Source organism: Rattus norvegicus, chromosome 19 (assembly GCF_036323735.1).
Source record: "Rattus norvegicus strain BN/NHsdMcwi chromosome 19, GRCr8, whole genome shotgun sequence".
Lineage (NCBI taxonomy): Eukaryota > Metazoa > Chordata > Mammalia > Rodentia > Muridae > Rattus > Rattus norvegicus.
Genome location: NC_086037.1, coordinates 41,599,314 through 41,627,305, shown reverse-complemented (window position 1 = coordinate 41,627,305; position 27,992 = coordinate 41,599,314). Strand labels below are relative to the sequence as shown.

The 27,992-nt window shown below is 45.4% G+C and overlaps 1 protein-coding gene across 9 annotated transcripts in view; it reads left to right on the top strand.

Moving 5' to 3' along the window:
• Positions 1-25,738, top strand: part of Clgn (calmegin) — a 31,640-nt gene extending 5,902 nt beyond the window's left edge. For 4 of the 9 annotated variants that reach the window (XM_006255298.5, XM_063278275.1, XM_006255299.5 and 1 more), the window contains 14 exons: positions 544-693; positions 2,021-2,097; positions 2,677-2,735; positions 5,155-5,296; positions 12,494-12,575; positions 13,667-13,859; positions 14,550-14,739; positions 19,443-19,556; positions 19,668-19,818; positions 21,666-21,881; positions 22,819-22,944; positions 23,242-23,404; positions 24,500-24,603; positions 25,444-25,736. In XM_006255298.5, the coding sequence (XP_006255360.1) occupies positions 553-693; positions 2,021-2,097; positions 2,677-2,735; positions 5,155-5,296; positions 12,494-12,575; positions 13,667-13,859; positions 14,550-14,739; positions 19,443-19,556; positions 19,668-19,818; positions 21,666-21,881; positions 22,819-22,944; positions 23,242-23,404; positions 24,500-24,603; positions 25,444-25,524 (1,839 nt within the window). In that variant the 5' untranslated portion in view covers positions 544-552 and the 3' untranslated portion in view covers positions 25,525-25,736. Of the gene's footprint in view, positions 1-542; positions 710-2,020; positions 2,098-2,676; positions 2,736-5,154; positions 5,297-12,493; positions 12,576-13,666; positions 13,860-14,549; positions 14,740-19,442; positions 19,557-19,667; positions 19,819-21,665; positions 21,882-22,818; positions 22,945-23,241; positions 23,405-24,499; positions 24,604-25,443 lie in introns of those variants that run through there. The other 5 variants (NM_001109472.1, XM_039097980.2, XM_039097981.2 and 2 more) reach the window with 5 other exon arrangements.
• The last annotated feature ends 2,254 nt before the right edge of the window (positions 25,739-27,992 follow it).

Below are 27,992 nucleotides of genomic sequence, written 5' to 3'. Positions count from 1 at the left end.
CCTTTGCTCCTCTCGAACATGGTAGTTATGTGCTGTTTGAGGAGACATATGGTCAGATAACTAGGTGATGATCATGGAATTTTGATCCAGGGATGATGAGGTCAAAAGAGCATGGTCCACTGCAGGCAGTGAGCTCTAGCACGGGTTTTGACTTTGGCAAAGAACTATTTCAGTAAATGCGTGATTAAAAGTCCCTTAGTTTCTGTTTAGATGTAAGTGGAATCTGGCTGTACAGTTGTCAAATGTCCGATTCTGTCTATGCCTAAGCTACACTATGTGAAAGAATGTGGGTGAAAGTGTAGGGACCATGATGTCTTTACATGATTTGCACACACATGCTGACATCTTTAGATCTTTATACATTAGCTCTTTGATTTGGGGAGAAGACTTAGAAATGAAGTTTAGAAGTTGGTGTTTAACTTGTTCAAGGCTTACTTTAAATAATGTTGCTTGTGACGGAAGCATCCAGAAGTCCTCTCTTCCTTTGGTTCTCAGCACAGGGCATCCCCGCCTGGTTTTTCACTGGCTGCTTTCATTTCACAGGTAGTCAATATGCATTTCCAGGGTGTTGGACTGTGCTTGGGTCTCCTGTTCATCACGGCCAAGGCGGATTTTGTGGATGATGGTGTTGAGGTGGAAGACTTCAGTGAGAGTTCAGACGAGAGTGATTTTAAAGACGAACCTTCCTCGGGGGTAAGGCGGTTGAGAAGTGAGTTATAAGCCGTTCTTTCCACGGTCATAGGCCTGACAGATCTCTCACGATACATGTCCTTCCCTCCTGACAGCTGTCTTCCCAGGAGAGTAAAACCTCCATCTCTCTGGCTGTGTTCCGTAGAGTCCCCACACACAGCAAACATTTGTGTTTGACACCTGATCCAGTTAGTTGTACAGGGGAAGCTTTTGCTGCCAAGACAGGAGTTCACTGGCTAGAGGGGCCTTTGGTTTTAGTTCTGATGATACCAGGCAAAATAGGAGGTGCCATAACTTGTGGTTCTTCAGGACATAAAGGAGGTGGCCTTTGCTTATCTCTCTGCGGCTAGAAAATGGCTACAAGGGGATGGACTTGGACAAGGAAGGGTGACCTGCACTGAGCCAGGACTCTGCCCCTGTGCTATTAAGATTTACGTTCTGAGGAGATGACTTACAGGAGACTGCGGAACTTACAGAGGTGTGGTGGCCACTCCCTAGTGCAGTACTCTGTCTTCCTAATGCTGCAAGCCTTTAAATGCAGTTCCTCATGCTGTGGTGACCTCCCAACCATAAATTATTTTGTTTGCTTCATTACTGTAATCTTGCTACTGTTACGAATTGTTAACATGAGTATTTGTGTTTTCCTGTGGTCTTAGGGTCACCTTTCCCTGTGAACGGGTCAGTCCCTCTCCCCAGGCCCCACCCCAAGGAGTCGTGACCCACAGGTTGAGAACCATGTCTCTGGGGCCTTCATAGCAAGTATATTCACATTTAATACTGTGATGATGTCATCCACCCTGTTGTGCTGGCCTCTGTTTCAAGGGCTCAGAAAATCCATAGGAAGTTCTCACGGATTCCTTTGCTTCATCTCATCTCGTATTTACTGGAGTTTTAAATATGCAAATATAAATGTTATTGTCTGTTTGCAGTGAATATTGTGCCCCCCCCCCCCCGTTAAATTTCAGTCTCTGCCACGGTGTTTCTTTTGAAACCAGTTCTGTGATTTGCAAAGTACCAACAGCGGGGGCGGGTACCCTACTACAGGGATCTTTGGAAATTCATGCTTTTAAAACCCTCAGCCAGACTGCCCACCACACATGACTATATTTGGTGAGATGACAAGTGGGACAAACATTGAGAATTCATTCCCAAGCATGAGTTGTATGAGATGACAGTTTTCATGAGGACATTACTAAGACGTGAACTTTGCCGCTAAGTCTCCGTGTCTCTATTATGGTTGTGTGCTGTGTACTAGGGTCTGAACCCGCAGGATGACATCAGATATTTGTAAAAATAAATAACTTTAGCTTTTAAAAATTCTCTCTTCTAGACTATTAAATATAAGACACCTCAACCTATAGGAGAAGTATATTTTACAGAAACATTTGATAGTGGAAATCTGTCTGGGTGAGTGTTCCCGAATTTTCCTCAATTTGATGAGTTTTCTGAAGCGATTGGTCTATGAGAATTAGCTCTCCTGTGACCTGGGATAATTTAAAGCTATGTATTCATACAAAGAGACACAAGTTTGGAATGCAGAGAAAGCACACAGCATTCGCTTGCTCTCCAAGGTAGAGATTAACGATGGCCATTCTAAGGCAGCTTTGAGTTTCTGTTGCAGCCACAGTAATGGTATGCACCTCTGTGAGGGTTAATACCTGCTGGTCACTGTGCCCCAGACCCTCTGCTAGGAGCCAGATGTGTATCCCATCCCCCGTTTCCCACTGAGAACCCAGCCCTGCTGTGTGGGCTTCCTTACTCCAGCAGAGCAAGCCATTGAACTCCCGCCCCCTGGGATTGCTCAAAGGCTAGATTAACAGATGGATTTCCTAACACTAAGAAGTGCTTTTCACCCAAAAGTTTTTGAATGAAAAATCTGGTTGTGTTGGGTAACAACCTCTTGTATTTTTTTTACATGCATTTTAATCTATAAATTGCAAATCTTATTTTAATGGCAAATATCTTTGTTTACTTTTTTCTTTACAGGTGGGTCTTATCAAAAGCAAAGAAGGATGATATGGATTCAGAAATTTCTATATATGATGGTAAAATACTTAATCAAATATTAGATAACCACTACCAGTGCACACAGCCTTGAGAGTATAGTTTTGTTACATTATGTTGGCCAGAGGTTCCACTCTGCCTTTCACTTGCCCGGCTACAGTGTTTCAGGGATTCCCTGTTCTAACCAGTTGTCTGACTCTTAGACCATGGTCGGACTCCAGCTGCAGTAAACTCACTTGCACTGAGCTGTTCTGGACCTTTTGCCTCAAGTCTGGGCACTCATAGGTCAATCACAGAGGTGCACTAATGAGCCTCTAAGATCGAGGTCACCAGGCAGCTACAGCTTCAGTCCTTGTCACTGTCCACAAGATCCCTGATCTGCATCTTCAGGTTGGCTGTAGAAATGTCTTTCAGGGTCACATTTCCTTCCCTAGAAGGACCACCTCAGAGAATGACAAAACATTGTCTCCCTTCTGGTTCACAAGCAGCCTCCCCAGTTATCGTGTCCAAAAGGAAGGTCTCCCTCTGCTCCGGCTGAGCAGGAGGGGAGTTCCACTGTCTAGGAAGTCCCCACACCCTGAAGCACGCGGCCTAGAACTCTGACTTTGCAAGGCACTTGAACCACCGCATGTGCTAGGCTTCCATGGCCAATTTCTTGCTCATACCTTCCATAATCTGCCTGCCTGCCCCTGTACAAAACGTTCTCTGTCCCCACAGATCCCTAATGCCTCCACATGTGTGTACACAGAAAATGAACCCATGGAAAGACCAATCTAAAGCCATTTAGGGAATTCTTCCCCTCAAAGAAACAATGGGTCCGAGGGACATGCTGTCTGAAATAAATTCAAATGAATACAGTTTCTCTGTCAACCAGAATGTCTGACTTTAGACATCTGTATTGAAGCGCTTCTTTAAGAGAAGCCAAGTAAAATATTCATTCTGGGAAAATATAATACAAGGTGCTTTAGGGGAACCAGCAAACATTTATTTTTAAGATGGGTCTTGCTGTGTGGCCTAGGCTGCCTTCAAACCTGCAATCCTCCTGCCTCAGCTATGAGTAATGGTGTGATTACAGGCATGTGCAACGATGTGTTGCTTCCTCCTGAAAATATTTAAGAGTACTTTTAAAATTCCAATAGTTCTCTAGAACAACAAAAATTCAAGCTGCTTTGATCTGGGACTTGTGGTAGATACACTGTTTTTTAGGGGTGGGAGCAGTCTAGAAGCACTAGCAATTTAAACATGTCCATAAAAATCATTGTGAGTTGAAACATTACAGCCAAATAACCATCTTTTACTGAATTGAGTTTGGTTGGAACAGACAAACATATAATTTTCAAAACTGTAACATTTTATATAGATTAAGTTTGGTTTTGTCTTTTTTTTTTTTATTCTAAGACGAATAAAGGGGCAATGTCCAACACAGACCTCTGGGGCTACCGTTAGCCCACCTGGCTTACAGCCTGGGTAGCCCCATGGTCTGACAGCAGAAACCTTCAGATCTGAACAGTGAGATCGCAGCCCAGACCCCAGCTCAGCTTCAGGGCTATGAGTGACGCATGTTGTTTCCTACACACGTTTGCCTCATTCTTTCTTTCTTTCTTTTTGTTTTAATCATTTTAATTTAAGTATCTGGACAAGGCTCTTTCTTTTTTTAAAAAATAATTTTTAATTTAAGTATCTGTACAAGGCTCTTTCTTTTTTTAAAAAAATCATTTTTAATTTAAGTATCTGTACAAAGCAAACTTTGCTCTTGATCAAGAGGGTGACACAGACAGGAAGTGCAGAGTCAGCACTCCTAGTCCTTGTGAGAGGAACCATGATGTTATCACCATTGTTTTATTGAAAGTAGGTCAAGAAAACCTAACTGCGTCCATCTTAGAAGTGTACCTGCCATGTTATTCATTAGTCTTCTGAGTTTAAGATTTGTTTATTTTATATATATATATATATATATATATATATATATATATATATATATATATATATATATGCTGTCCCTGTCTTCATGCACATCAGAAGAGGGTGTCAGATCCCTTTACAGAGGTTGTGAGCCACCATGTGGTTGCTGGGATTTGAACTCAGGACCTCTGGAAGAGCAGTCAGTGCTCTTAACCGCTGAGCCATCTCTCCAGCCCCACTTCTTTTCTTTCCTCTCCTCTCTTCTCCATCCTTCTCTTCTGTTTTTCTTATCATTTGTCAGAAACTGGCTTCATTTTCTTAGTTAACAACAGAGTAATCACATAAATAAATAAATCTTAAAAAAAAAAAGAAGGAAGGAAGCGAAAGGACAGGGAAGGAGAGGAGAAAAGACAAATTCAGGAATCATTTTCTGAAGCGTTATACGATTTTATTTTCTTCATAATCATTTTTCATGGGAAAGGATCTGTGCTGATAGCAGCTGAGAGGTGAAGCTCTGCGTCTTCTGTTGTAGCTCATTTCCTTTGCTTTCTCCTTCAGGAAGATGGGAAATAGAGGAGCTGAAGGAAAACCAGGTGCCTGGTGACAGAGGGCTGGTTCTGAAGTCTAAGGCCAAGCACCATGCGATATCTGCTGTCCTCGAGAAACCCTTTATTTTTGCCGATAAACCTTTGATAGTTCAGTAAGTTTTAAGACTTTTTCATTTGCATTAGCCTGCTATAATTTGCCATCTGAATGTATGTTAGGTTTTGGTGCTGTGTTCTCTCTCTCTCTCTCTCTCTCTCTCTCTCTCTCACACACACACACACACACACACACACACACACACACCACATCACACACATACACACACACACACACCCACCCTTTCCCTTTCCAGGTTCATAGACAAACACATGTAAATATAACCACACCCCGGGCTTTGGGGGGCAAACAGGTTAGTGATAAACATTTGTGTGTGTGTGTGTGTGAGTGTGTGTGTGTGTGTGTGTCAGTGATAAACTTTTACATCGCGTCTCCTATAGGCACAATTCTGGCTCTGTAAAAGGTGGCACGCTAAATGCACGCTCTTATATCAGTTGTTCTAGTTCCATGCTGTTAAGATAGTAACCTTGGGATATACAGAGTAGAGCTAGAAGGCAGGAAATTGGTTTCAGCAGGGAAATGTGTCCTCAGGCCAATGTCCTTGAAGTGTGGAGCTCTTTTTAAAGCCCTGATGCTGTCTGAAATCTCTTCCCCTTGCACTGACTTCAGCCCTGTGTGGTCTACAGCTCCAAGGTCAGGTAGAAATTCCCTACGTGCTCTCACCTACAAAACTCGAAGCCAAGGTGAGGCTCTGAAAGCCACTCTGTGTTCAATCACAGAGGAAAGGACTGAGCATCGTTCCTGCTCACAGGCTGCCTTGGATTGGAAACTCTCCCGGGTCAGTCTGTCCTTCAGAACAGCCGCAGGACCCACAAGCCTGCAGACTCTGGCTCTCTGCCAGTACCGTGAGGAGAGCTACTTCCTGGGTTTGTTGTCCCATTTCGGTAGCCATCCAGTCCTAGGTCAAGACAAGGAGGGTTTGCCTGTTACACGAACTAATTAAAGTAGCATTAGCTACATTGGTACTGCTTATTATTAAGATTTGGTCTGAGTTTTGTTTTCCTTTATAATTGTTTTCTTTTTCCTCCCCCCCCACCATCCCCCGTGGTGTTTGTGTGCAATTATGTGTTTGGGTGTGCAGTTGTGTGTTTATGTGTGTGTGTGTGGGGGGGGGTGGTCTGAGGTCGATGCTGGAAATCATCCTTGACCCACCATATTGACAGACACCGTCTCTCTGTGGTGTGGCTGCTCTCTCCAGTCAGCACTATGAATCCCCTACCTCTGCCTTCTGAGGCTGGCTACTATGTTCACCCAGCATTTACATGGGTTCTGGGCATCTGAACATCTGATGCTTGTGTGTCAAGCACTTTCACTACTGAGCCATCCCCACCGCCCTTCCTTGAGAACTGGAAAGTAGCCGCACTAGTCTCCTAATCGTTAGGCACACAACATCACTCTGTGAGTGCCCCGTTCATTCAAAAAGGGCTGTGAAGAAAACCAAGACAAACTTCAAGTTTTCAGGAGTAAGATAAATGTCATCAGTTTTCAGGGAGAATCACTTTTTTAAAAAAATGTCTTGCCAGATAAGAAGCAAACAAGAAAATACATCTAAAAATTTCTCAAATAACTATGAAATTATGGGGCTGGAGAGATGGCTCAGCGGTTAAGAGCACTGACTCCTCTTCCAGAGGTCCTGAGTTCAAATCCCAGCAACCACATGGTGGCTCACAACCATCTGTAATGATATCTGATGCCCTCTTCTGGTGTGTCTGAAGGCATCTACAGTGTAGTTATATATAATAAATAAATCTTTAAAAAAAAACTATGAAATTATTATTTTGAAAAAATAAAGAGGATCGAGAACTGAACAGCCACCAAATGGGCTAACATGTTACATTAAATGCTTTTAGTGGCACACGGCTTTTGCTGAATTTTGGTGTCTTTTCCCTTCCATGGCCACGTCAATTCGTGTTTGAGCGCGCCTGACCTGAAGTCTGAAATGCTTTGAAATTTGGAACATTTTTTTTAATCTCCATGATTACTACTTCAACTAACAACAGTTTTGTGCTACATTTTCTGTACAATATTTGTTTCAAACCTTAATTTCACACATGAACTCTCTGTGTGGTGTTTTTCATTTAATATAGGTGTTACAGTCAGTGTGGGATGCAGCCTAACATTTCTGCCTTTTTTTTTTTTTCTTTTCTTTTTTTCGGAGCTGGGGACCGAACCCAGGGCCTTGCGCTTGCTAGGCAAGCACTCTACCACTGAGCTAAATCCCCAACCCCCATTTCTGGCTCTTTAAACATTTGTCAAGTCCTTGTCCTGAGACCCTGTCTTCTGGTCCTTTCTTTTTTTTTTTTTTTTTTTTTTTTTTGGTTCTTTTTTTCCGGAGCTGGGCACCGAACCCAGGGCCTTGTGCTTCCTAGGCAAGCGTTCTACCACTGAGCTAAATCCCCAGCCCCATTCTGGTCCTTTCTAGGACGTAAGTTATTGTAGTTGCAGGGGGCCATAGAACTTCCTTCTTTCTGAGTGTATTTTGGTCCCTGGTCTTTCTCCTCCCTCTTTTCTTCCTCTCTCTTTTGATTCCAAACCACCAATAGCTCCTTTTCACTTCTATTAAATCAATATTTTCCTTCCAAAAAGGAACGAGAGTGGGTGGAATGTGTCTTGGGTGATTTTGCCGGAGTATCTTACTTAATGTGATGTTTCGTGGTGCCAGCCATGTTGCTGTGAATAAAAGTTTACTCCACGCTTTTAAGGGGTGGGACAGTATTCCTTTGGACATAGAGACCACCTCTTCCTCAGCCACATGTCAGCGCCATCTCGGTTAACTATGCCTCCCAGTGGCTCCGTTCCCAGGCCTGGGAGAGCTGGCAATGGCTCATAGTACAGTTCTGGTGCCATTTCTCCTAGTGGCTGTACTAACCTATAGCCCCACAGTCCATATATAAGAAGTAGCTTTTTGACATCATAAGCAGTTTTTTGTTTATTTTTGGGTGGTTTTGTTTTTTGGTTGTTTTCTGGTTTTCATTAAAGCTATTCCGTCTGGGTAACGTTTTCATCTGTGTTCTCCTGGTTCCTGGCAAAACATGTTTGTTTTATAATATATTTCTTCTTTTGAGAAATGTCTGTGTAGGTCTATTGCTTTTTTTTTTCTTTTTTTTTCTTTTTTTTTTCTTTTTTTTTTGTAGCCTTGGCTGTCCTGGAACTCACTCCGTAGACCAAGCTGGCCTCAAACTCTGAGATCGGCCTGCCTCTGCCTCTGCCTCCTGAAGCATGCATATTTTTTTATTAACTAAGTTATTTACTTTACATCCTGATCACTGCTTCAGTTCCCTCTCTTTTCCCAATCCCTCCCTCTCCCCACTTCCCTACCCCTACCCCGCTCCCCCTTCCCTTTCTTCTCAGAAAAGAGGAGGCCTTCTATGACTCTCAACCTGCCTGTGTATAAAACTGCAGTGAGACATTAGCTGCATCTTCTCCTATGGAGGCTAGATAAGGCAGCCAGGTTAGGGGGAAGGATCCAAAGGCAGGCAACAGAGTCAGAGACAGCCCCTGCTCCAGCTGTCGGATGTGTATGTGAACACCAGACGCACAACTGTTACCTCTGTGCATAGGGCCCAGGTCCGCCACTGCGGTGTGCACGGATTTTCATATGATTTGTTGAAAGGTCTTCTATTAGCTCTTGAGTGTTCCATGTATCTGAACCTCAGCCAGTTAGTTCTAATGTGAGACTCATTGTAGAGAGTAGCACGTGGTCTCTCGTGGAGAAGGCCCTGGGTCCCAATGGGTAGAGTGTATATCTACAGCTGCTAGAGGTCACATTGTGTAACCACCCGTTGGTCTGGAATGGTTTAAATCCAGTGATTCTTTGCTTGGTCTGTCAAACCTCCTGCTTTGTGTCCCACCAGTAGGGGTGCTTCAGCAGGTTCAGGGTGGCATAGTGTAGCATTCCCACCAGTAGGGGCAGGGAACTCATTGGTGTCTGGGGACTTAATGTGGGACGTGTTTGGGTAGCTGAAGATCATACAGAGTCTCTAGAGCAGGGATTCCCAACCTTCCAACACTGCAAAATCTCCATTTGCCTCTCTGTCACCTCCCTAGTAAGCCTCACACTCTCCCTCAAATCTCCTTTAATACAGTTCCTGATGGGATCACCACAACATGAAGGGGTCCTGCATATCAGCTATGTGACCCCTGGGAAAAGGTCTTTCAAACCTCAAAGGGCTCAGACAATCTACAGGCCGAGAGATGCTGCTTTAGAGGAGGCCGTAGTGGACATCCCTGGCTATCAGGATGTCATCGGTGTCCACCGTGTACTATTGCCTTGGAAGGATCTTGTTAGACTGAGGCCGGCCCTCAAGGTGGACGCCCAGATGCTTCCGGGAATTGAGGATTGGTTTGCCTTGGCTCCGTGTTTAGAGCCTTGCTGGGCCAGTCTGTGTAGGGCAGGCTTCTCGGTTCTCTCCAAGATGAGGGTAAGTGGGTGGGATCGCTCACCTGTGTTGTGGGACCACAGAGGGCAGATAGATGGAGCTATCTCTCAGGAGCCTGGAGGGTGTGTGACACTGTGAGCTGAGTGGTGTTTTAGGCTAATTCGGTGGTGTGGGCTTCCTAAGCTGAGCTGTGATTGTGAGCTGGGCTGTGTGAGCTTCTTCCATAGCGAATAGGTCATTGTCCAAAGCATTAGTTGGCATCGTCAGAGCCTCCTACAGGCCCATTATCCACTTTGTGAAGCCCCTCTGGATTCAAAGTTGGTCTGGGCTGGAGAGACAGGATGCTAGGTGCTGTGTGCTTGACCCTTTATGTGGGGATCCCAGGTCTCCATTTTGCATCTCCCTCAGCACTCCATAGCAGTTGTGGGTTTGGGGTTTGGTTTTGGGTTTTGGCTGTTTGTTTGGGGAAACAGGCACATTGCTGTTGGGACTCTTTCAGTTTTTCAAAGCATCTAAATTAGCCCTTGCTCTGAAATTGGAATCATTTGATTGACCTTGTGATTCTTGAGGTGTTTTGGGCTTTGGAGCATTTCAGATTTCAGATTGGGGTACACAGCAGTCACCCCAGAACATGGACCCCAAGGATCGTTCAGCCTGTGCGTGCTGTGTGATCAGACAGGTTCTAAAAATTAGAGATTAAAATTAAGAAAGCACATGAGATGGGCTAGCCCAAGAAAGCACATGAACCCATGCAAGGTTTGAAGAAGATCTGCATATCAAAACCCTCTGTAGCTTTACTGTTATTTCCCCCAAGCATGCTGGACCATGTAAGTTTGTTTTCTTCTGTTTAGTAAGCAACACTCCTGAGAAGTCAGGATTAACACAACGCTGTGTGCGTTCCCTCAGTCTCCTGAGGCTCCATATTTAGCAGCCACCTCCTTATGTGAGGACAGACATTTTGCTGACCCCCAATCTACTGCAGTATGGTTTCCACTAGCAAGTTAATGCCTGTGAGTTTGTGGGTTTGCTTCTAATGGTGCTGGGGATTGAAACCAGAGCGTGCTGTGTGCTGGGCAAATTCTCTGCCTCTGATCTTAAGCTGTTTGCACCTTTTATTTTGAGACAAGATCTCACCAAGTTGCCAGGATCTGTGTAACTCCAGGATCCTCTCGTCTCAGCTTCTGAGTATCTGGGGTCACAGCCTTTGCAGGTAGACCCTGCCGGGCCGATGTTCAGAAACGGAAAGTTTGCAGAATAAGAAATGAACAAAGTGACTGGAGCCTCAGCCTGGCAGGACAGCAAAGCCAGCTGCCCGTCTATAGGGCCGTTTGTGACATTCTTCCTTCTAGCACATATACTTCCTGGATCCTTTATCCTTAAGTCACCTGGGACACGGAACACAGCAATATCTTTTCATATTTAAATTCCTGAAAATGGTAATCTTTAAACCACACCGGGTGTCATTTCTTCTGTTTTGTTCAAAGATATGAGCCCCACACAGAAACTGTCAAGTTGTATTTTAAGTAAAACTTGACACTTTAGGGGAAACAAATAAATAAATGCTTTTTAAAATTCTTTTTGCTAAATTCCATAACAGAATTGACATTTTCCAGCCTTTATTTCTGTATCATTGAAATCACCTTAAGTTCTTCAAGTGGGTGAGGGCCAAGCCCCATGCCAAATGCTGCTCACAAAGGATGTCAGTGGGGCAGGCAGAGAGCTTAAGAAGCAGTTTGGGGCTTTCCTACTTGAGAGGGTGGGCTTGGAGCACCCTCGTGTGGACAGCTTGGGAAATACAGCACAGGATTGGTTTGCTAGTTACATATAAATCAGTCCCCGCCCCTCTTTCTGAACCGAGTGTAGACCAATTGGGTTCAAGCTGGCAGGTTGTATCTTGTTTTTCATTTCGTCCATGAAATTGCTTGGGAAGCGTTTATAACTCTACCATTCATTAAATGACCAGCATTGTGCAGTTTCTTTGTTTTTGTTACTTCACTTAACAAAACTGTTTTTGTTTTTGTTTTTGTTTTTTCTTTTACTGTTTTTCGCATTAGTCACATGGATTTCCCTCATGTGACTCATCAATTCATCTGACACCTGGGCATCTGCTCGATTATCCTAGCAATATTATTTCTGTAAGACACGACCTAAAACAGAACAAAGTTGCTGGAGACTTGTCGTATGTGGTAAATCTATGAGAGACTCATAGCTGTCACACTAGACAGTAACATTTCCCTTTCTCACAGCCATTTCGGTGTGAAAACCCAATTACTGAGTGAAAATCTGAAACCTCTTTGCTAGAGAAATTCAATAAACCAAAACTATCGAGCACAGTTCAGATGGAGTTGAGTTAAAATGAAAATTAGCGTTGGGTTCTGAATCTCCAAGGTTATTATTAGGCTCTGAGAGACGGGATATAGCTAGGTTTATACAGAACACGGAGGCCAGGGATTGGCTCAGCAGTAGAGTGTTTGCTTAGCTTGTGCAAGGCCCTGAGTTTGACACCGGGCCACGGAGACTGTAGGAGAATTACTGCATCAGAATTCAAGGTTTCCTGTTGCGTTTTAGTTAAAAATCTCTTTATCCCCCATGTTAACACTTTGCTGAGAAAATCATGGAGATGAGATGGCTGGTTTCCTCCAGTAATTATTTCTAAATATTTTAACCTCATAACTTGACTTGTGGATTAGATGAGCATTTCTGCTCTCCGTATTCTTCATTGAGTGAGTGTGGTGGTAATGTAAAATTATTCTGCTTAGGGCGGAGAGTAATTCGTTACACTCTAAGTTATACTTTACACTAAGCAATGAGTAATGTTTACTTTATCAGCAGTGTGGTTCTTTCCCCCCATTTAGATATGAAGTAAATTTTCAAGATGGTATTGACTGTGGAGGCGCCTACGTTAAGCTGCTAGCAGACACTGGTGACTTGATTCTGGTATGACATTTTACTATCTAAGAACACCTTGTTAGAGTCAGTAAGTATTCTAAGGACTGGTTGACAACTGAAAATCCCATTTTCATTGTCTTTTTCTCAGTCTGAGTTTACATGGCCTTTACAGTCTGCTGTCCAGATCCATTCACAGTCGCACTGTGTGATGGAGACATTGGTTCTGTGCTCTTTGGTAACAATAACTGTGCTCTATCTGGGGGTAGAAGTCACGGGTGCTTAGAGATGCTCAAATGACAGCACAAAGCCCACATTAAAAGCCGCTGCTTCCTATGTTGCCAACGCCCAGAAAAGCCCAAAGCAACTTGGGAGAGTTTGGGGACATTTCTTACAGCATTCCACAGTGGGAGGGAGCTCTGTGTTTTGGTTACGATGGCTTCGCTGTGGGCCAGCTCCAAGGCACACAGCAGAACCTGCCTTCTGCACTGGTGGCCGTAGGATCAGGTAAAAGAGGCTGTTTGTAGGATGTAGTGAAGCTCATTTTAGATCTTGGAAGTCTTAGCGGCGGAGTGGCAAAAACAGAGTTGGCTCGAATTCCTTTACGTACTTAGTTGGAGCCAGCATGTCCTCAGAGGCCTTCTAAGGTGGGAACTGTCATCTCCACACTTGAGGCATCATGGGAATGGATCCAGGGGGCTCGGAAGCTCGCTCAGCCACACGAGTGTAGGAACCGCAGTGTATCGAGGACAGCAGAGCCACACTCCGGAGCAGGGTGAAGTCTGGAGCGCCCCTCTGTGTCCGCGCACCTTTGTGTGTTTTTAACTACAGTCTTCCTGAGTAATGACAACGAGGAATCATTTTAGTCTAAGGTCACGAATGCGCCTGCTTCCCCCAGGGACTGCTCATACCTGTGTGCATAAAGCAGTTGCAGTTTTTCTGAGCTCTTACACGCATCCTTAGGAAGGGAGTAGCGTGCGCTTTTCTAAAGTTTTCATTTTGCCATGTCCTTTGTTGTCGTTTGTGTTATTTGGTAAGTTGGCATTTAATATAGTCTGTAAATTCTGCCCACTGGACAGAACAGAGAAAGTCAAAGGCCGCCATGACTCTGGACTAATTGGGAGCATCCTCTCTCTCTGAAGGAAAACTTTTATGATAAAACATCGTATACCATCATGTTTGGACCAGATAAATGTGGAGAAGACTATAAGCTTCATTTAATCTTCAGACACAAACATCCCAAAACCGGAGTTTTTGAAGAAAAGCACGCCAAACCTCCAGATGTGGATCTGAAAGAGTTCTTTACGGACCGGAAGACTCACCTGTATACCCTCGGTACCCATTCATTCATTCATTCATTCATTCATTCATTCAAACGTTCTCGTTTCCATGGAGACGCTGAGGGCCTGTGCTTTCCGGAGAAAGTAAATGTGTCTACCTTTAAGAAGTTTATCTTTGGGGGAAGATAGGTTGTGTCACATAAATGGGGGTGGGAGTGTCAGAAGAGGAGACTGCAGAATGGGAGTTTCTTAGCAGTGCCTCTTCCCTGACCGTGGCCCCTGGGTGGGGTTTTTGTATGAAAATGTACATTTGTAGGAAAATCCACTTTTAAGAGTGGAACTCTCAGGCGGGTCTGAAACAGTGTACATTCTTTGTGATAACACTTGCAAACCTCTGAAGTCTGAGGGGTTTGTCTCACTATGAGGAAGACGGGGCTGTATGCTGTAGCTGTGAAGAGGGACACTTTGGGACCGTGAGTCCCCACCAGGGCCACCTAGCTGTTGGGTAATTTTACCTGTTGAGATAATGGGATTTTTCATTGTTGAAAAAATTGAGTTTAAAATAAATCTTATCTTTATTTTAGAAAATACTGTAGCAAGTGATTTCAGCGAGTTTTGATTCAATACATTGGTTTTTCCTGGTTAGGAGAAAAAAAACTGCCCATAAACTTGGTCATTTTATTATTTTGAAGATTCTATTCCATATGTCGGATACTAATCCTCAAGTGTTTAAATTGTTCTGTAGTGATGAATCCGGATGACACGTTTGAAATATTAATCGATCAGAAAGTTGTGAACCAAGGGACCTTGCTAGAGGACGTGGTCCCACCTATCAATCCACCCAGAGAAATTGATGACCCGAATGACAGAAAGCCAGAGGAGTGGGATGACAGAGCCAAGATCCCCGACCCCACCGCCGTCAAGCCAGAGGACTGGTAAGTCAAGGGAGGCTCCGTAACTGGGCGGCTAACAAGACGCTGACAAGACTCTTGACAGCGGAGCGGTTAAAAATGCGGACTTAGGGATTTTCTAGGAAACAATTTTCAGAAATTGATATTTTCTTGTCCTATCTTAGTGTAAATTTTTCTTTAGTGTGTTTACTTTGTTGCTTTTTTGTTGTCGTTGTTATTTTTATGGTATCAGTTCTGTGGGAAGACCCACAGTTTGACCCAGAAAGCCTTTCATTTTCACTCCTGGCTTCTTGCTCTTCACCTGCTTGTGTAGACTGGTTTGGGTTTGTTTGTTTGTTCTGTGGGTTTTTCCTTTTCTAGGTTGATGGGTCGGTCTTTTGGGTTTTGTTTAGTAATGACTTGGCTTTAGGTTGCCGCATTGTCACCGTCTTCTGTCCGTGGGACTCACTCGCGCCAACGTGATGAAGCCTTCTGTCTTTACAGCTGTTGATGTTGTCTCTGTTTCCCATCTTGGGGAGGTTTCCTTGACTGAAATGTGCTGGGCTGATGAGCGCCCACAGCTTGAGGTTGGACGGCGAAGGACACCAGTGAACCCCTCTTTCTAATGAGAAAGTCTTTGTCCCTCACATGTGTTCTATGATTTCTGCATAAAGACTGTATGCTTTTATTCCTAAGAACCACAGTTTTCTCCTGTCTGTTGCACAACCCTTAATTAAGGTTTGCCAACCAGATTACACTTCTTTTTGTTTTTAACCACTGTGTTAGGTTGGGCTGTATAGCAAATACCCCAAACTGAGCGGTCAGGTCAACTCGTGCTGACGATTACCTCAGTGGGTTGAGGCAGGACCCAGAGGAGGCCTGGCTGAGAAGCAGCTGACCTTGGCTGCTTGACCACCTTAAGTGACGGAGCCCAGGTTTCCCCTTAGATCCTACATCAGAATAGTGATCTAAGGAAGACAGACAGCACCCCTGAAATGGCCACCATATTTTAAAACTGAGTCTAGAATTGGCGTGCTGGCCCCCATTTGTTCCCTAGCCGGAAGGACACCTCACAAAGGTGTGAATACCAATCCTAAGGGTTAAAACAAGCTTCCTGTGAGACTTTACCGTGGTGTTTGCACGCTTGCTGGAACGCCTGTCTTTTCGATATTTTCTCAGTCAGGAAGTCACAGTGAGCGAGTGGCTGGTGTGTTCAGACCCCACCAGCGCAGGACCCTTATTCTCCTTTTTACATCTTTTGTTGGGTACCACTTACATTTGTTTTCAAGTTCCTTTAAGTATACGTCGCACGCTGCTAAAGTCACTTGTGATACACGGCTCTGTGGGCTCTGATGACGCGCTGGCATCTGCAGCATTCTCCGTGTCCCAGAAGGACCCAGCATTCTGCACTCCCGATGGCGTGCACATCCCCGTGGCTTAGCAAAAATGGGCTCTTACAGGGTCTGGTTTCTCTGTCTGCTTCCTGCCCACCCCGTGTTGATGCCTCTGTCTGTAGGAGTTGTACCTCTCTGGGCCTATGTCATCATTGGTCTGTCTATTCACACGTTAGTGGAAATCCGCGCCATTTTCCAGTTTGAGGAATTACAAGCAAATGTATAATAGAAATCAACGGACGGGATTTTTGGAGGGCAGATGCCTAGGCAGGGGATTGCTGGCCTGCTCCAATGAGAAGCTGCCAGCCGCTCGCCCTGTGCATCTCCACGGCCTCATGCGAGTGTTTCAGCTGCTTTACATCTAGATCTTTGTGTTTGCGGGGTTTGGTTTGGTTTGGTTTTGGGAGCTTGTGAAAGCTTTGCAGTGGCATGCGACTGTCTGACCGCACGTGGTTCACTCTTCTCACCCAGCATCTGGCCCTCCACTATGGCTTGTACCAGGTCTTTGCTGAAGTAGCACTTCAGTTTGTCAAATATTTTTAGAAGGTTTTTTGTTACTTTGTGTGTGTGTGTGTGTGTGTCTGTGTGTCTGTGTGTCTGTGTGTCTGTGTGTCTGTGTGTGTATGTGTGTGTGTGTGCATGTGCGCGCACGCACACGCGCTTGCCCCACAATACCCTTGGGGCAGTCAAGGCAACCCAAGGTAGTCGGCTCTCTCCTTCCTTTAAGCAGGTCCTGGGGATTGAACTCAGGTCATCATGGTTGGCAGCAGGCATCTTTACCCATTGAGCCATCTTGCTGGCCCTAAAGTGGGTTTCATGCAGGCAACACACATTCAGTTCTTTCTTTTCTGTGTCCCATGAGTTGTCCCTGCTGTGACATGTCTGTCTGTATCAGCGTAGTGTTTGAAGGATATGTTTCACTGACTACTGAGCACGGTTGAGCAGCGGCCTCTGACTGCTTCCTGGAGGCTCACAGTTCATAACAGTGGGCAGACAACCTCCACCCAGGGCACCATTTATTCTCAATTTAAGGTCTCCTCGCACATTGCCAATTTTTATATGTTTGCTTTTGCTGTGTTCTGACATGGATTTTTCCCCTCTTGGTGTCTTCCTGTCTTTGAGCTTCTTAGAACAAGGAATGCAGTTTGTGTGGTGTATAGATTCCCCTGGGCATCCGGGCGGCTTCATACATATGTGTATCATTGATCGCCATTATCTGTTTTTTCCTTTGTATGTGAAGGGTCATTTCCTCCAGTCACATGTTTGCAAACATTGGTGTGACCACCTCTGCAGAACACCAGGTCTTGTTCTTAGGAAAAGTAAATGTGTCGAGTGCCGCTGGTCCAGAGAGATGCTGCCTGTGGTGGGGATGCCTTTCCCGTCAGACAAGCTTTACAAAGGGGAAGAGGAGGAATCAGCAGCATCTGATGGGTCCTTTCTTCAGGTGCACCTCCCTAGGAGCCCACACTGCTTCAGGCTTGCAGACAGAAAGAGGAAGAAGCTGTGGATAACAGCGTCGTGTTTGGTGAATTCGTCATACTTGTGTGTTAGGAGGCACTAGAAGAAAGGCTTTGTCAAAAGCCAGCGTCTGGCTGCTGTGCATGTTCAAAGCTTGACTCTGCGGTCTGGTTGGCTGAGTCGCGCGTTAGCAGAATTGGGGCCAGCATCTGCTTGCTGGGCTTGTGTTCAGAGACTGACCCTGAAGTTGGGTTGGTGGAGTCTGTGCATTAATACAAGGGGTTTAGTCTGTGTTGCAGCTTGAGCTGATGGGGTCACAGCGTCCATGTTTCCGAGAAGTGACACTACAGAGCCATCATGGTCATTCTCCTAACACTGTGTTCATGCTCCTCGGGGTTTTCGTCTTAAGTCAGTGTAGCCTTTAAATTAAAACGCTAGGTGTGAATATGGAAAGCATGAAGACTTTTTAAATATGACTGAGTTAGAAAAAAATCATAAAAGGCTAATAAATTTAGCTGCTTGAAAACATACATACAATTTGTATATAGCAAAAGGAACAATTGAGTCATGTTAAAGGCCAGGCCCCGTGCTACAAACACTTGGAAAGTGTGAGCAGGAGGGTCAGGGCCTTTAAGTTATTCTTGACCATACAGAAAGTTCCAGGCTAGCATGGGCTGCATGAGATCCTGTCTAAAGAAGAAAAGGAAACAAAAAAGGAAAGAAAGGAAGGGAAGGGAGGGAAGGGAAGGGAGAGGAGAGGAGAGGAGAGGAGAGGAGAGGAGAGGAGAGGAGAGGAGAGGAGAGGAGAGGAGAGGAGAGGAGAGGAGGAAAGGAAGGACCAGAAACATTTATTTTATAACACATGAGGGCTGCTGAGATGGCCACTGGGTCTCATAGCCAGAGTCTCACCCCTGGAGCCCACATGGAAGAGAGAACCAGCTTTTATAAGGTGTTCTCTGGCCTCCTGTGTGCTGTGGCATAAGTACACATTCACACAGACATGCATACGTGTCTGTGCCCTCCTGTGCACGCACACACACATACAGAGAAATGAATTCTTTTAAAACCCTGAAAAAGTAGAAAGTGGAAAGGTTATATTTTACAGTATATAGTCAACAAAGGGCTGACCTCTTAATGTAAAATAAATGAGGCCCCCAGAGAGAGAAGACTGGCTTGGGTGTGCACCTGTACTGCTGCGTGTTCCTAGCTTGGAGATGCCTTATCCCGGATAGCCCGGAGTAGCCTCACTATCTACATCCCTCTCTGCATCTCCTGTCTAGCCTGAGTCTATGCTGAGCCTTTCCCAAGCTCACCCCACACAGACCTGTTCCAAAGGCTTCTGAACCTACCACACGGTAGGGGTGGTTGGGGAAATGCACACGTTCCTTGGTATGAAGTGTCTGGGTTAGATTGACTTCACTGTGACAAAAAACACTCAGGAGTCCACGCACGAGGAAGAAACCCTTAGGCTCAGTATCAGCCATTTCATCCAGAGGTACCAGGCTCCACTGTTGGGGGTGCATTGCCACGGCACCTTGGAAAGGAGCATGGTGTGAAACACTGGCATCAGGGAAGCAGAGAGGGATTGCTTTATAACGAAATCTCCTGCTTGAAACCCATTAAGCTAGAAATCTGAAAACAGATTAATCTGTGAATCAAAACCCTCATGATCCAGTCACTTCACCATTAAACTCACCTCACTGGGAGCTGAGCCTTCAACACAGAAAGCAGACCACATCACAGAGCAACCGGTGCGTAACTTTTGCTGACTGAGTTCGAGTGACAAAAGCAAGATTGAGTGTGCCATGTATGCAGTGTGACCGTTTGTGTAAAAAGGTGTGCGACGTGTGCCTGGAACATGGGCCGCGTTACATTACTGTACTGATGTGTCTTCAGGGATGAAAAGGAACCCATACAAATCGAAGACCCGAGTGCTGTTAAGCCTGACGGCTGGCTCGATGATGAACCAAAATTTATCCCCAATCCTAAAGCTGAGAAACCCGAAGACTGGTAAGCGCTCTGCAGCTCCACACACAGTGCCAGAGATCTCTTGATGGCTTACTCTTCATGGCTTCCTACAAAGACTGGAGATAATGGATTCCTCTGCTCCAATCATTTCAGGAGTGACAGCATGGATGGAGAATGGGAGGCGCCACACATTCCTAACCCAGCCTGTCAGATCGGATGTGGAGAATGGAAACCTCCCATGATAGATAACCCAAAATACAAAGGGATCTGGAGACCACCGATGATCAATAACCCTAACTACCAGGTGATAAGCGCTGCCCAGTTCTGTAGTAAGGTTGGATTGGTTCTTCTAATCCTCACCAGTGTCCTGCGGCTTTTAGAAGTTTCACATGTAATTTTATGAAGTTAAAAAGTTGAGGGGTTGGGGATTTGGCTCAGTGGCAGAGCGCTTGCCTAGGAAGCGCAAGGCCCTGGGTTCGGTCCCCAGCTCCGAAAAAAAGAACCAAAAAAAAAAAAAAAAAAAAAGTTGAGTAATTTGGGTTAGGAAAGAGGAAGGGGTCTGGGGTGGGGACCACATGAATCTCCCTAAAGGGGAAGACAGAATAGATTTTTATGGGTGGACTGGGGGGTGGGTGGGGACAGGAGTGAGGAAATCAGACTGGGGAGTGATGGGGTAGAGACAGAATGAAGGGAGAGGTGACTGGGATTGGGGGTTCATTTGGGTATGGTATGAAAACCTGGTGCAGTGGAAACTCCCTGGAATCTATGAAGGTGACCCTAGGGAGGACTCCTGGTAATGGGGTACAGAGTCCCAACTGGTCATCTCTGTAGCCAGGCAAGGCTCCCAGAGGTGAGAGCAGGGCACACTCAGTTGAGTTGTTGGCCAAGGGGGTCCCATGGAAATCCTGAATTGACCCAGGCAATTGATTGCCGAGACAAAGGCCGCTCTCAGCACACTGGGTCCCACTGCTGAAGACGACACCACACAACTCATTGAGCATGGAGAAGTCAGGCTGGTGCCTACTTGGAGCTCTCGTCCCTACGTTTCAGTCTCTCTTTGCAGGAAGGTACTATGCAGGCCAATGAAAGAGAAACACAGACACCAACCCAGCCACAAAACCTTCGACCTACAATTTGTCCTGCCTGCAAGATGTGCTGGGGCATTGGTGGCACAGAACTTGGTGGGAGTGGCCAACGGTGTCTGATTTGACTTAAGGCCCACTCCATGAGAAGGGACCCATACCCAACACTGCTTGGGTGACCTAGAACCAGAGACAGATAGCACAGACCCCTAGGGTAAAACCAAACGGTAAAGTCTTTTAAAATAAAGTAGCAATTTAAAAAACAAATGTAGCATCTTTTGTTGGGTGTGGTAGCACACACCTTTAATCCCAGTACTTGAGAGGTAGAGTTAGGAGGATCTCCATGAGTTCAAGGCCAGCCTGGTCTACAGAGCAAGTTCCAGGACAGACAGGGCTATGTAGAGAAACCATCTCTGTCTCTGTCTCTCTCACATACATACATACATACATACATACATACATACATACATACATACAGATAGAATGATGGTATATATATCTATATCTATATACACACAATTGTGGTTGTATATTCTAATTCTTCACTGTGGTCCTTCTTTGTAGCATTCATTTATCACAAGGTGTGTCTGTGTGTGTGAGAGAGAGAGTATGTGAGAGAGAGCGAGAGTGTGTGTGTGTGTGTGTGTGTGTGTGTGTGTGTGTGTGTGTGTGTGGGAGAGAGAGAGAGAGGGAGAGAGAGAGAGAGAGAGTGTGTGTGTGTGTGAGAGAGAGGGTGGGGGGAGCACTTGCCCTTCATCTTACTGTTTTTGAGATGTTGTCTCTCATTAAACCTGGATCTTTCTGACTCAAGTTGACTAACTGGCTGACAGATTCCAGGGACTCCCTATCTCCATTTCCTCAGGACTGGGATTACAGCCATTGCCCTACAGCACAGCTCTTTAAATGGTGCCAGAGACTAAACTCAGCTCCTTGTACCTTCTTCCCACAGGGGACCACATGTTACCACCTAAGCTATCTCCCCACCCTTACTATAAAGGCTTCTTCTGCTCCTTTTTATTTGTTTAACAACATCACTTTACTTAAAAGTTTCCTTTGCTGTTTCTTCCAGGGAATCTGGAGTCCTCAGAAAATTCCTAACCCGGATTATTTTGAAGATGACCACCCATTCCTTCTGACTTCTTTCAGTGCTCTGGGCTTAGAGCTTTGGTCCATGACTCCTGACATCTACTTTGATAATTTTATCATCTGTTCAGAAAAGGAGGTGGCGGATCAGTGGGCTGCAGATGGCTGGGAGCTGAAGATAATGGTGGCAAATGCCAATGAGGTGTGACAGTGACCACAGACAAGTAACGGGACGGTGGGCGGGAAGGCCTCCTGGGGACCCAGTCCTGGCCGTGGGTGACACAGATGCAGCAGCTACTAAATGCCAAGGGAACGGACTTGAGTACGTTTCATACAGACCATCTAGCTTCTCTGCATCGCCTGCATGGTGAACTTAAATTATAACAGCCCCAGTGAGATTCAAAGTCTGGCTGTAGTTTATAGCATTAAAAAGAATGCGTTAGGGGTTGGGGACTTAGCTCAGTGGTAGAGCACTTGCCTAGCAAGCGCAAGGCCCTGGGTTCGGTCCCCAGCTCCGAAAAAAAGAAAAAAGGAAAAAAAAAAAGTGTGTTTTCATGTCGGCAGTGCAAGGCTGATTTGTAACAGTGATCTATATGTGATCCAAGTATTTTTACTTAGAGAAATGCCAAGAAGCCTAATCCAACATTGTTGTGTTTGTTTCCCTGCTGTGCTGTGTGCTCTGGGCTAGCTGCCCGGGAGCCTGCTAACTCCACTTCCCACCTCACCCCAGGGTGGGCGCTGGGGTGACAGAGGCAGGCCACTGCGCCCTGCATTTCACGTGGGTGTCGTCACTTTAATCTGCTGAGCCATTCACCCACGCGCAGTTGGTTTCTTTAGACACTTGATTGTTACACGTGAAATATGTTGTGGCCTCAGATTTTAATAAAATTCATACACAAGGGCCACTTGTGAAATTGTTCATATAAAAAGAAAAAGAGAATCCGATAATTCCTGAGTGAGTTTATCAGGAAGTTCTTTAACAGAATGTATTATCAAAGGTGTCTTTTTCATTGTGTGCGTGTGTGTGTGTGTGTGTGTGTGTGTGTGTGTGTGTGTATGTGTGTGCACGTGTTCAGTGGGAGTAGTGTAAAATGTGCACGATCTGTGGAAGTCTGTGAACTCTGCCTATTTCTCCACAGCCCGGCGTCCTCCGACAGTTAACAACAGCAGCAGAGGAACGCCCCTGGCTCTGGCTCATGTACCTGGTGATGGCTGGGTTGCCCATCGCTTTAGTTACTTCATTTTGTTGGCCAAGAAAAGTAAAGGTAAAGAAAACACACCCCTTTTGTTCAGATTTGCCTGCGTTCCAGAGTCGTTTGGTTCCAGCAGTGTGAGGACTTCAATGCTAATGTAATAGCCAGTTTCCTGTAAGATTTACTGAGTTTGTTACATTACCTGATGAGTTACTGCAAAACACAAACAAACAAAAGCCAGGCAGATAAATGCTCCAAACACGCATGTCCACTCCGACAGTTAGTGTCTGTGCACCGAAGAGGGACGATAAGATAAATACAAATAGCGCTTAGCGTTTAGTAAAACCAGCTTTTGTTAAACCACCACAGAAAAAATATGAAGACATAGGGCCTAAAAAAGCTGACTTATGTCAACTGCCAAGCAAGGCCGCTCTGGAACAGGAACCTGAGGAGGAGAAGGCCCCAGAGAAGCCCGAAGATTTGCAAGAGGAAAAGAAGCCAAGTGAAACTGAAGTTGTCATCGTGGAAAAGGGTAAGACTGTGTTGGTGACTTGTGGCACCTACCCTCGCCTGCCAGCACTGACAGAATTGTCTGCTGTGCACAGGAACTGCCAAGAGCGTGACTTTGGGAGCGTGATTAGCGATCCTCTGAGAGACAGCCCTTTGAGCAGTCACCTGCTTGTCCTTAGGGCACAGCCTCTGGTGTTTCTGAGAGCACGAGAGCTGTGTGTGCACAGTTGTGTGTGACTAGGCATACCTCCCCCGCATGGGGCACCCACAGCAGTCAAAGAGTTCCACCCAAGCCTAGTTCTCGGAGTCTTCGTAACTTACTGGTGTGTCGTATTGATGTTTCTGCCTACTTCAGAGAGCATTCACAACTATCTAATTTGGGAATACTTAAGTCTCAAAGGGGCCTTGCTTTAGAAGGCAGTTTTGCACCTCCGCTCTGTCCCACGCTGCACATGTGCAGACCTGTGAGGAAAGCAGAGGTGGCCTGTGCTGGCTTCTGTTTCCTTAAACCTAATTTTTGGCAAAGTAACTTTTTACTTTTATAATTCTCAGGACATGTTCTCTGTTTTGGTGATGGTATCCCTCCACCTTCTCCCCTTCCTCTTCCTCCTCCTCATCCCCCTTTTCCTCCTTCCCATGCCTGCTCCTGTCTGTCTGATCTCCCCTCTCTTTTCTTCTTTCTCCTGCCCCTCCCCTCCCACCTCCTCCCTGTCCTTTCATAAGGACAGTGACAGCTCAGCAGCGTCTACATGAGAATCGGTAACTAGGACAGGCAGAGGTAGGGCCCACCCACGGATAAGTAGTCAGCTGAAGACACAAAGGCCGCCTAAGCAAGGGGCGCCCCTAGGACGTGACTGCCAGGACACTGAGAGTCATTTGGGTTTTCCACACTGTGTCATCACAATTTTAGGAACGCACCCTTTGCTTCAAAAAGATGACTTATTTATGATCGTAAAATAATGAGTATTTACAACTAGCTCATTTTTTCTTTTCAGTTTTGAAGGCTTGAAATAGCTTAATTTTAGAATTTCAGTAAATCCCCCTTAATTCTTAGTACTTTTCAGTAACAAAATCCTAACTCATAGTGTCTCTGCCTTTAATGAAATCTACATTCCAGAAGAAGTAATTGGAGAACCGGAAGAGAAGAGTGAGGAAGACGCAGAAACTATAGAAGGGCAAGAGGAAATGACCAAGTTGAGTAAATCTGGATCAGAGGATGAGGTAAGCCCTCCCTCCCCACAGGAGCAAGCTTTCTCCATGCCTCCCTGTCTCCTCCAGTAAGAGAAGGCAGAAAAGGCGCTGACATGTTGTTCCATGGCCACCCGGCGGCAGAGCACGCCATCTGTGCCTTACACTCTGTGCAGGTAGAGTGCACTGGTGAGAATAATCATAGCTCCATTGGAAGAGAGGACAGAGATGGCCGAGCCGTCCTGTGGAAGGCTGACGGGCCTCGGTCAGACTGTCGCCCCTACCCGTTCTGTTTTCTTGTGTTTATTTGTCCAGAAGTACGTTATTTTTGGATTAGCATAGTTGTGTGGTGTCACATTGGAAATGGCATTAGCTGCATGCCTTGTGTGTATTTTGTTCTTAAAGTTTGCTTTGAGGTCCAAACACATCCTGAAAGTGTGGAGGGGAGAAGTGTCAGCACAGTCCTTTTTACCTCTTTCATTGCTCTGGAAACTTTCATTCCACGAGCTCTAAAATACTCTCTGTGAAGCCAGCTCAGGATTCATTACTCACAAAATCCCTGTGATGAAGTTCCTTTATCCCCCAGTGGAAGTCGCACAAGTACTTCCTGTGAGATTGAGACCATGTTCCGAGTCATAAATAACGCTGTAGGGGCGAGCAGTCCTTTGTCACATGCTTACTTGACAAGCAGGGGGAATGGTATGGGGTCAGTGTAAACAAAGAACCCCAAGGCACTTCTGTTAAGTATAGGAGCCTGTGCGGCACAGCTTGGATGATTAGTGCAAGCATTTTACAGAATGAGGAATAAGCCTGTGTTGTTGACTAGTCCAGGTTATGTGAAAGGAAACATTCCCATCATGCATTGCTTTCCAGATGAAGGATGCTGATGAGAGCACAGGATCTGGAGACGCCCCAGTGAAGTCATTGCGCAAGAGGAGGGTACGAAAGGACTGACACACGCACGTCAAGTGTTGCAAATCCCAAAGCGAGATCTGGCATCGAGAGTTAGGATGCCCAAAAGGACAGTGACCGCGCATCTGCACAAACTCTAAGTATCTAGCAATGTTACTTTCATTCTTTCAGGGTGGGGGGAAGGGGATGCAGGGGAAGTAACTTTGAAGTTAACAGGTCTTTGGATTTAGAATAAAAAGAAAAATGGCACCTCACACGAGAGCCAAAAGAGTCCTCTCCTTAGTTACAGTTTTACAGCTGGAGGGACGAGCGCTTTGGTTTTCTGGAGCAAAGATGACGTGCTTTTGTTCACCTCTTCTGGAGCACCTGCTATTGGGCCTTTCTCTGCAGTGCCTGTGCAGGAAGAAGCGAGTTCATTATACTGAGATGTGGCTGTGTTCTATTGTACAGACTGAAGGTGACGGACTCTGTGGGTGATCGTCCGATGCTGCCAGCACTTACAGAGTGTGTGAGCAAGCCACACTTCCCTGGTTGTGTTACACCGTACTTAGGTCAGTTCACTTAGTTAAGAGATTCCTGGAAGAGGTGCTGTGCTGGCAGGCGTGTCAACTGAAGGCCTGTTTAAGTGTCACTCATTGCATCACCGGGTAAAGTACAAGCGTAGTTTACATAGGCTTGTCAAAGCCAAATAATGCACAGCGTTTTTAGCTTACCTCATTCACCAAATTGTGAGCGTACGCTGCTCTTGAAAATGAAATTTAAATATTTTTCCCATTTAAATTATACTCTCTCTGAGGATCATTAGAGAGGAGGCTTCATTTATAGTGTGGAACGCTAACGGCTATATCCAGTTCTGCAGCTGTCTTTTTACGTGCTTTCCCGACGACAAGGTCACCCTCCTAGTTGCACTGAAATGGGTGCCCAAACAACCTACCTTATCAGCAGTGTTGCTGTATTTATTAAAATGTTTTATTGAAGAACTTTCTACACTTAAGAACCAGGTGTCAACCCTTTGAAAGGCCATTCAAGTCCACGTGAAGAACAGTGGGTGACTTTAATACTGAGTCCTTGTGGAAGTTCCTATGAAGTTGGGGTTTATTTTGTAGACATGCACACCCCACCTTCTGACTCCCTCACATGGGCACATTCAGAACTCACACACTGAAGAAAAACCCTACCTTCACCTCCCTAAAGGAGGCTGAGCTGAGCCAATGACACTGTTTGCATCTGCCAGAGAGACATAAAAAGTGGAGTGAGTGCTTGCCCTATGGCCATGCACTAACGTTTATAGACTCTTGGGGAATTTCTAACACAGCTGACCGTAACTAGAATTTACTTAGTAATAATAGGTTTAACACAGCTTTCAAGGGCTCCTTTTTTTCCTTTGAACTAGACATTTGAAATAATTATAAATAGAAATATATCTCAAAATAAACAACTATGCTTCGAAGAAATAAATCCTTTCTTACCTTGATGTAAACCAGGCTTGACCTATGACTTTTGTGTGAACACATTTTCTGAAGATTGGTTAGAGCTGCCTTAACTCTTGGTTGCACACTGACTCTGCATGGACCATTGATTAAATTTCAGGAGCTGGAAGCGGTAATATCTGAGCAGCCGAGTTTTATTTTTATAGTCTATTTTGTCAATCCCAGGCTTTACTCTAGCTCAAGCCGACTTGGAACTCCTGTGTACCCAGCCAGGCTGCACTCACACTTGGCACAGTCCTCCGGTGTCAGCCCCTCCGTGCTGGGATGACAAGCAGGCGAAGCCGTGCGAACATCACTGCACATTCCTGGTGGCATTTCCCTTCGTGGCTGTGCCATGGCTGACAGGTCACTCCAAACCAAAGCCCTTGTAACACATGACATCTATGCAACTGGCAAGAGTTTTAGTAGCCAAGTGGCCTTTTTTTTTAATCCTCATCGATTTTATTTTTTATAATTACTTAATTTATCATTTTCCCTAATAAAAGATATATATGTGTATAAGTGTGTGTGTTGCTTTCTTAGTCTTTTTTAGCCCCCCCCCCCCCCCGGAGCTGGGGACCGAACCCAGGGCCTTGCACTTGCTAGGCAAGCGCTATAACACTGAGCTAAATCCCCAACCCCCTTTTTTAGCTTTTTTACTAAAGTAATTGTCTAAAGACTTAACCTGTATGTTCGTGTGCCTGGATTCATGTATATACACAGGTATGCAGATACCCACGGAGACCCAGAGAGAGCATTGGTCATGAGCTTCCATGGTGGCGCTGGGAACTGAAACTGCTCCTCTCCAAGGGTAGCCTGTGCTCCTATTGGCTGAACTGTCTCATCGGCTTCTGCTTCTTTCCCTTGAAAATACTCTTCAGCTAGGCTCACTTCCGTTTCCCGGAGGATGACATCAGTGTTGTTTGCTCTCCATTTGGAGGAATACGTGAAGTTGCAGTAGATAATTATTAAAAATCCCACTGGCAGGGTTTCTATCTGTCTTTGACCATTTTTGTCCTGGGATGAAAGGCATACACAGCC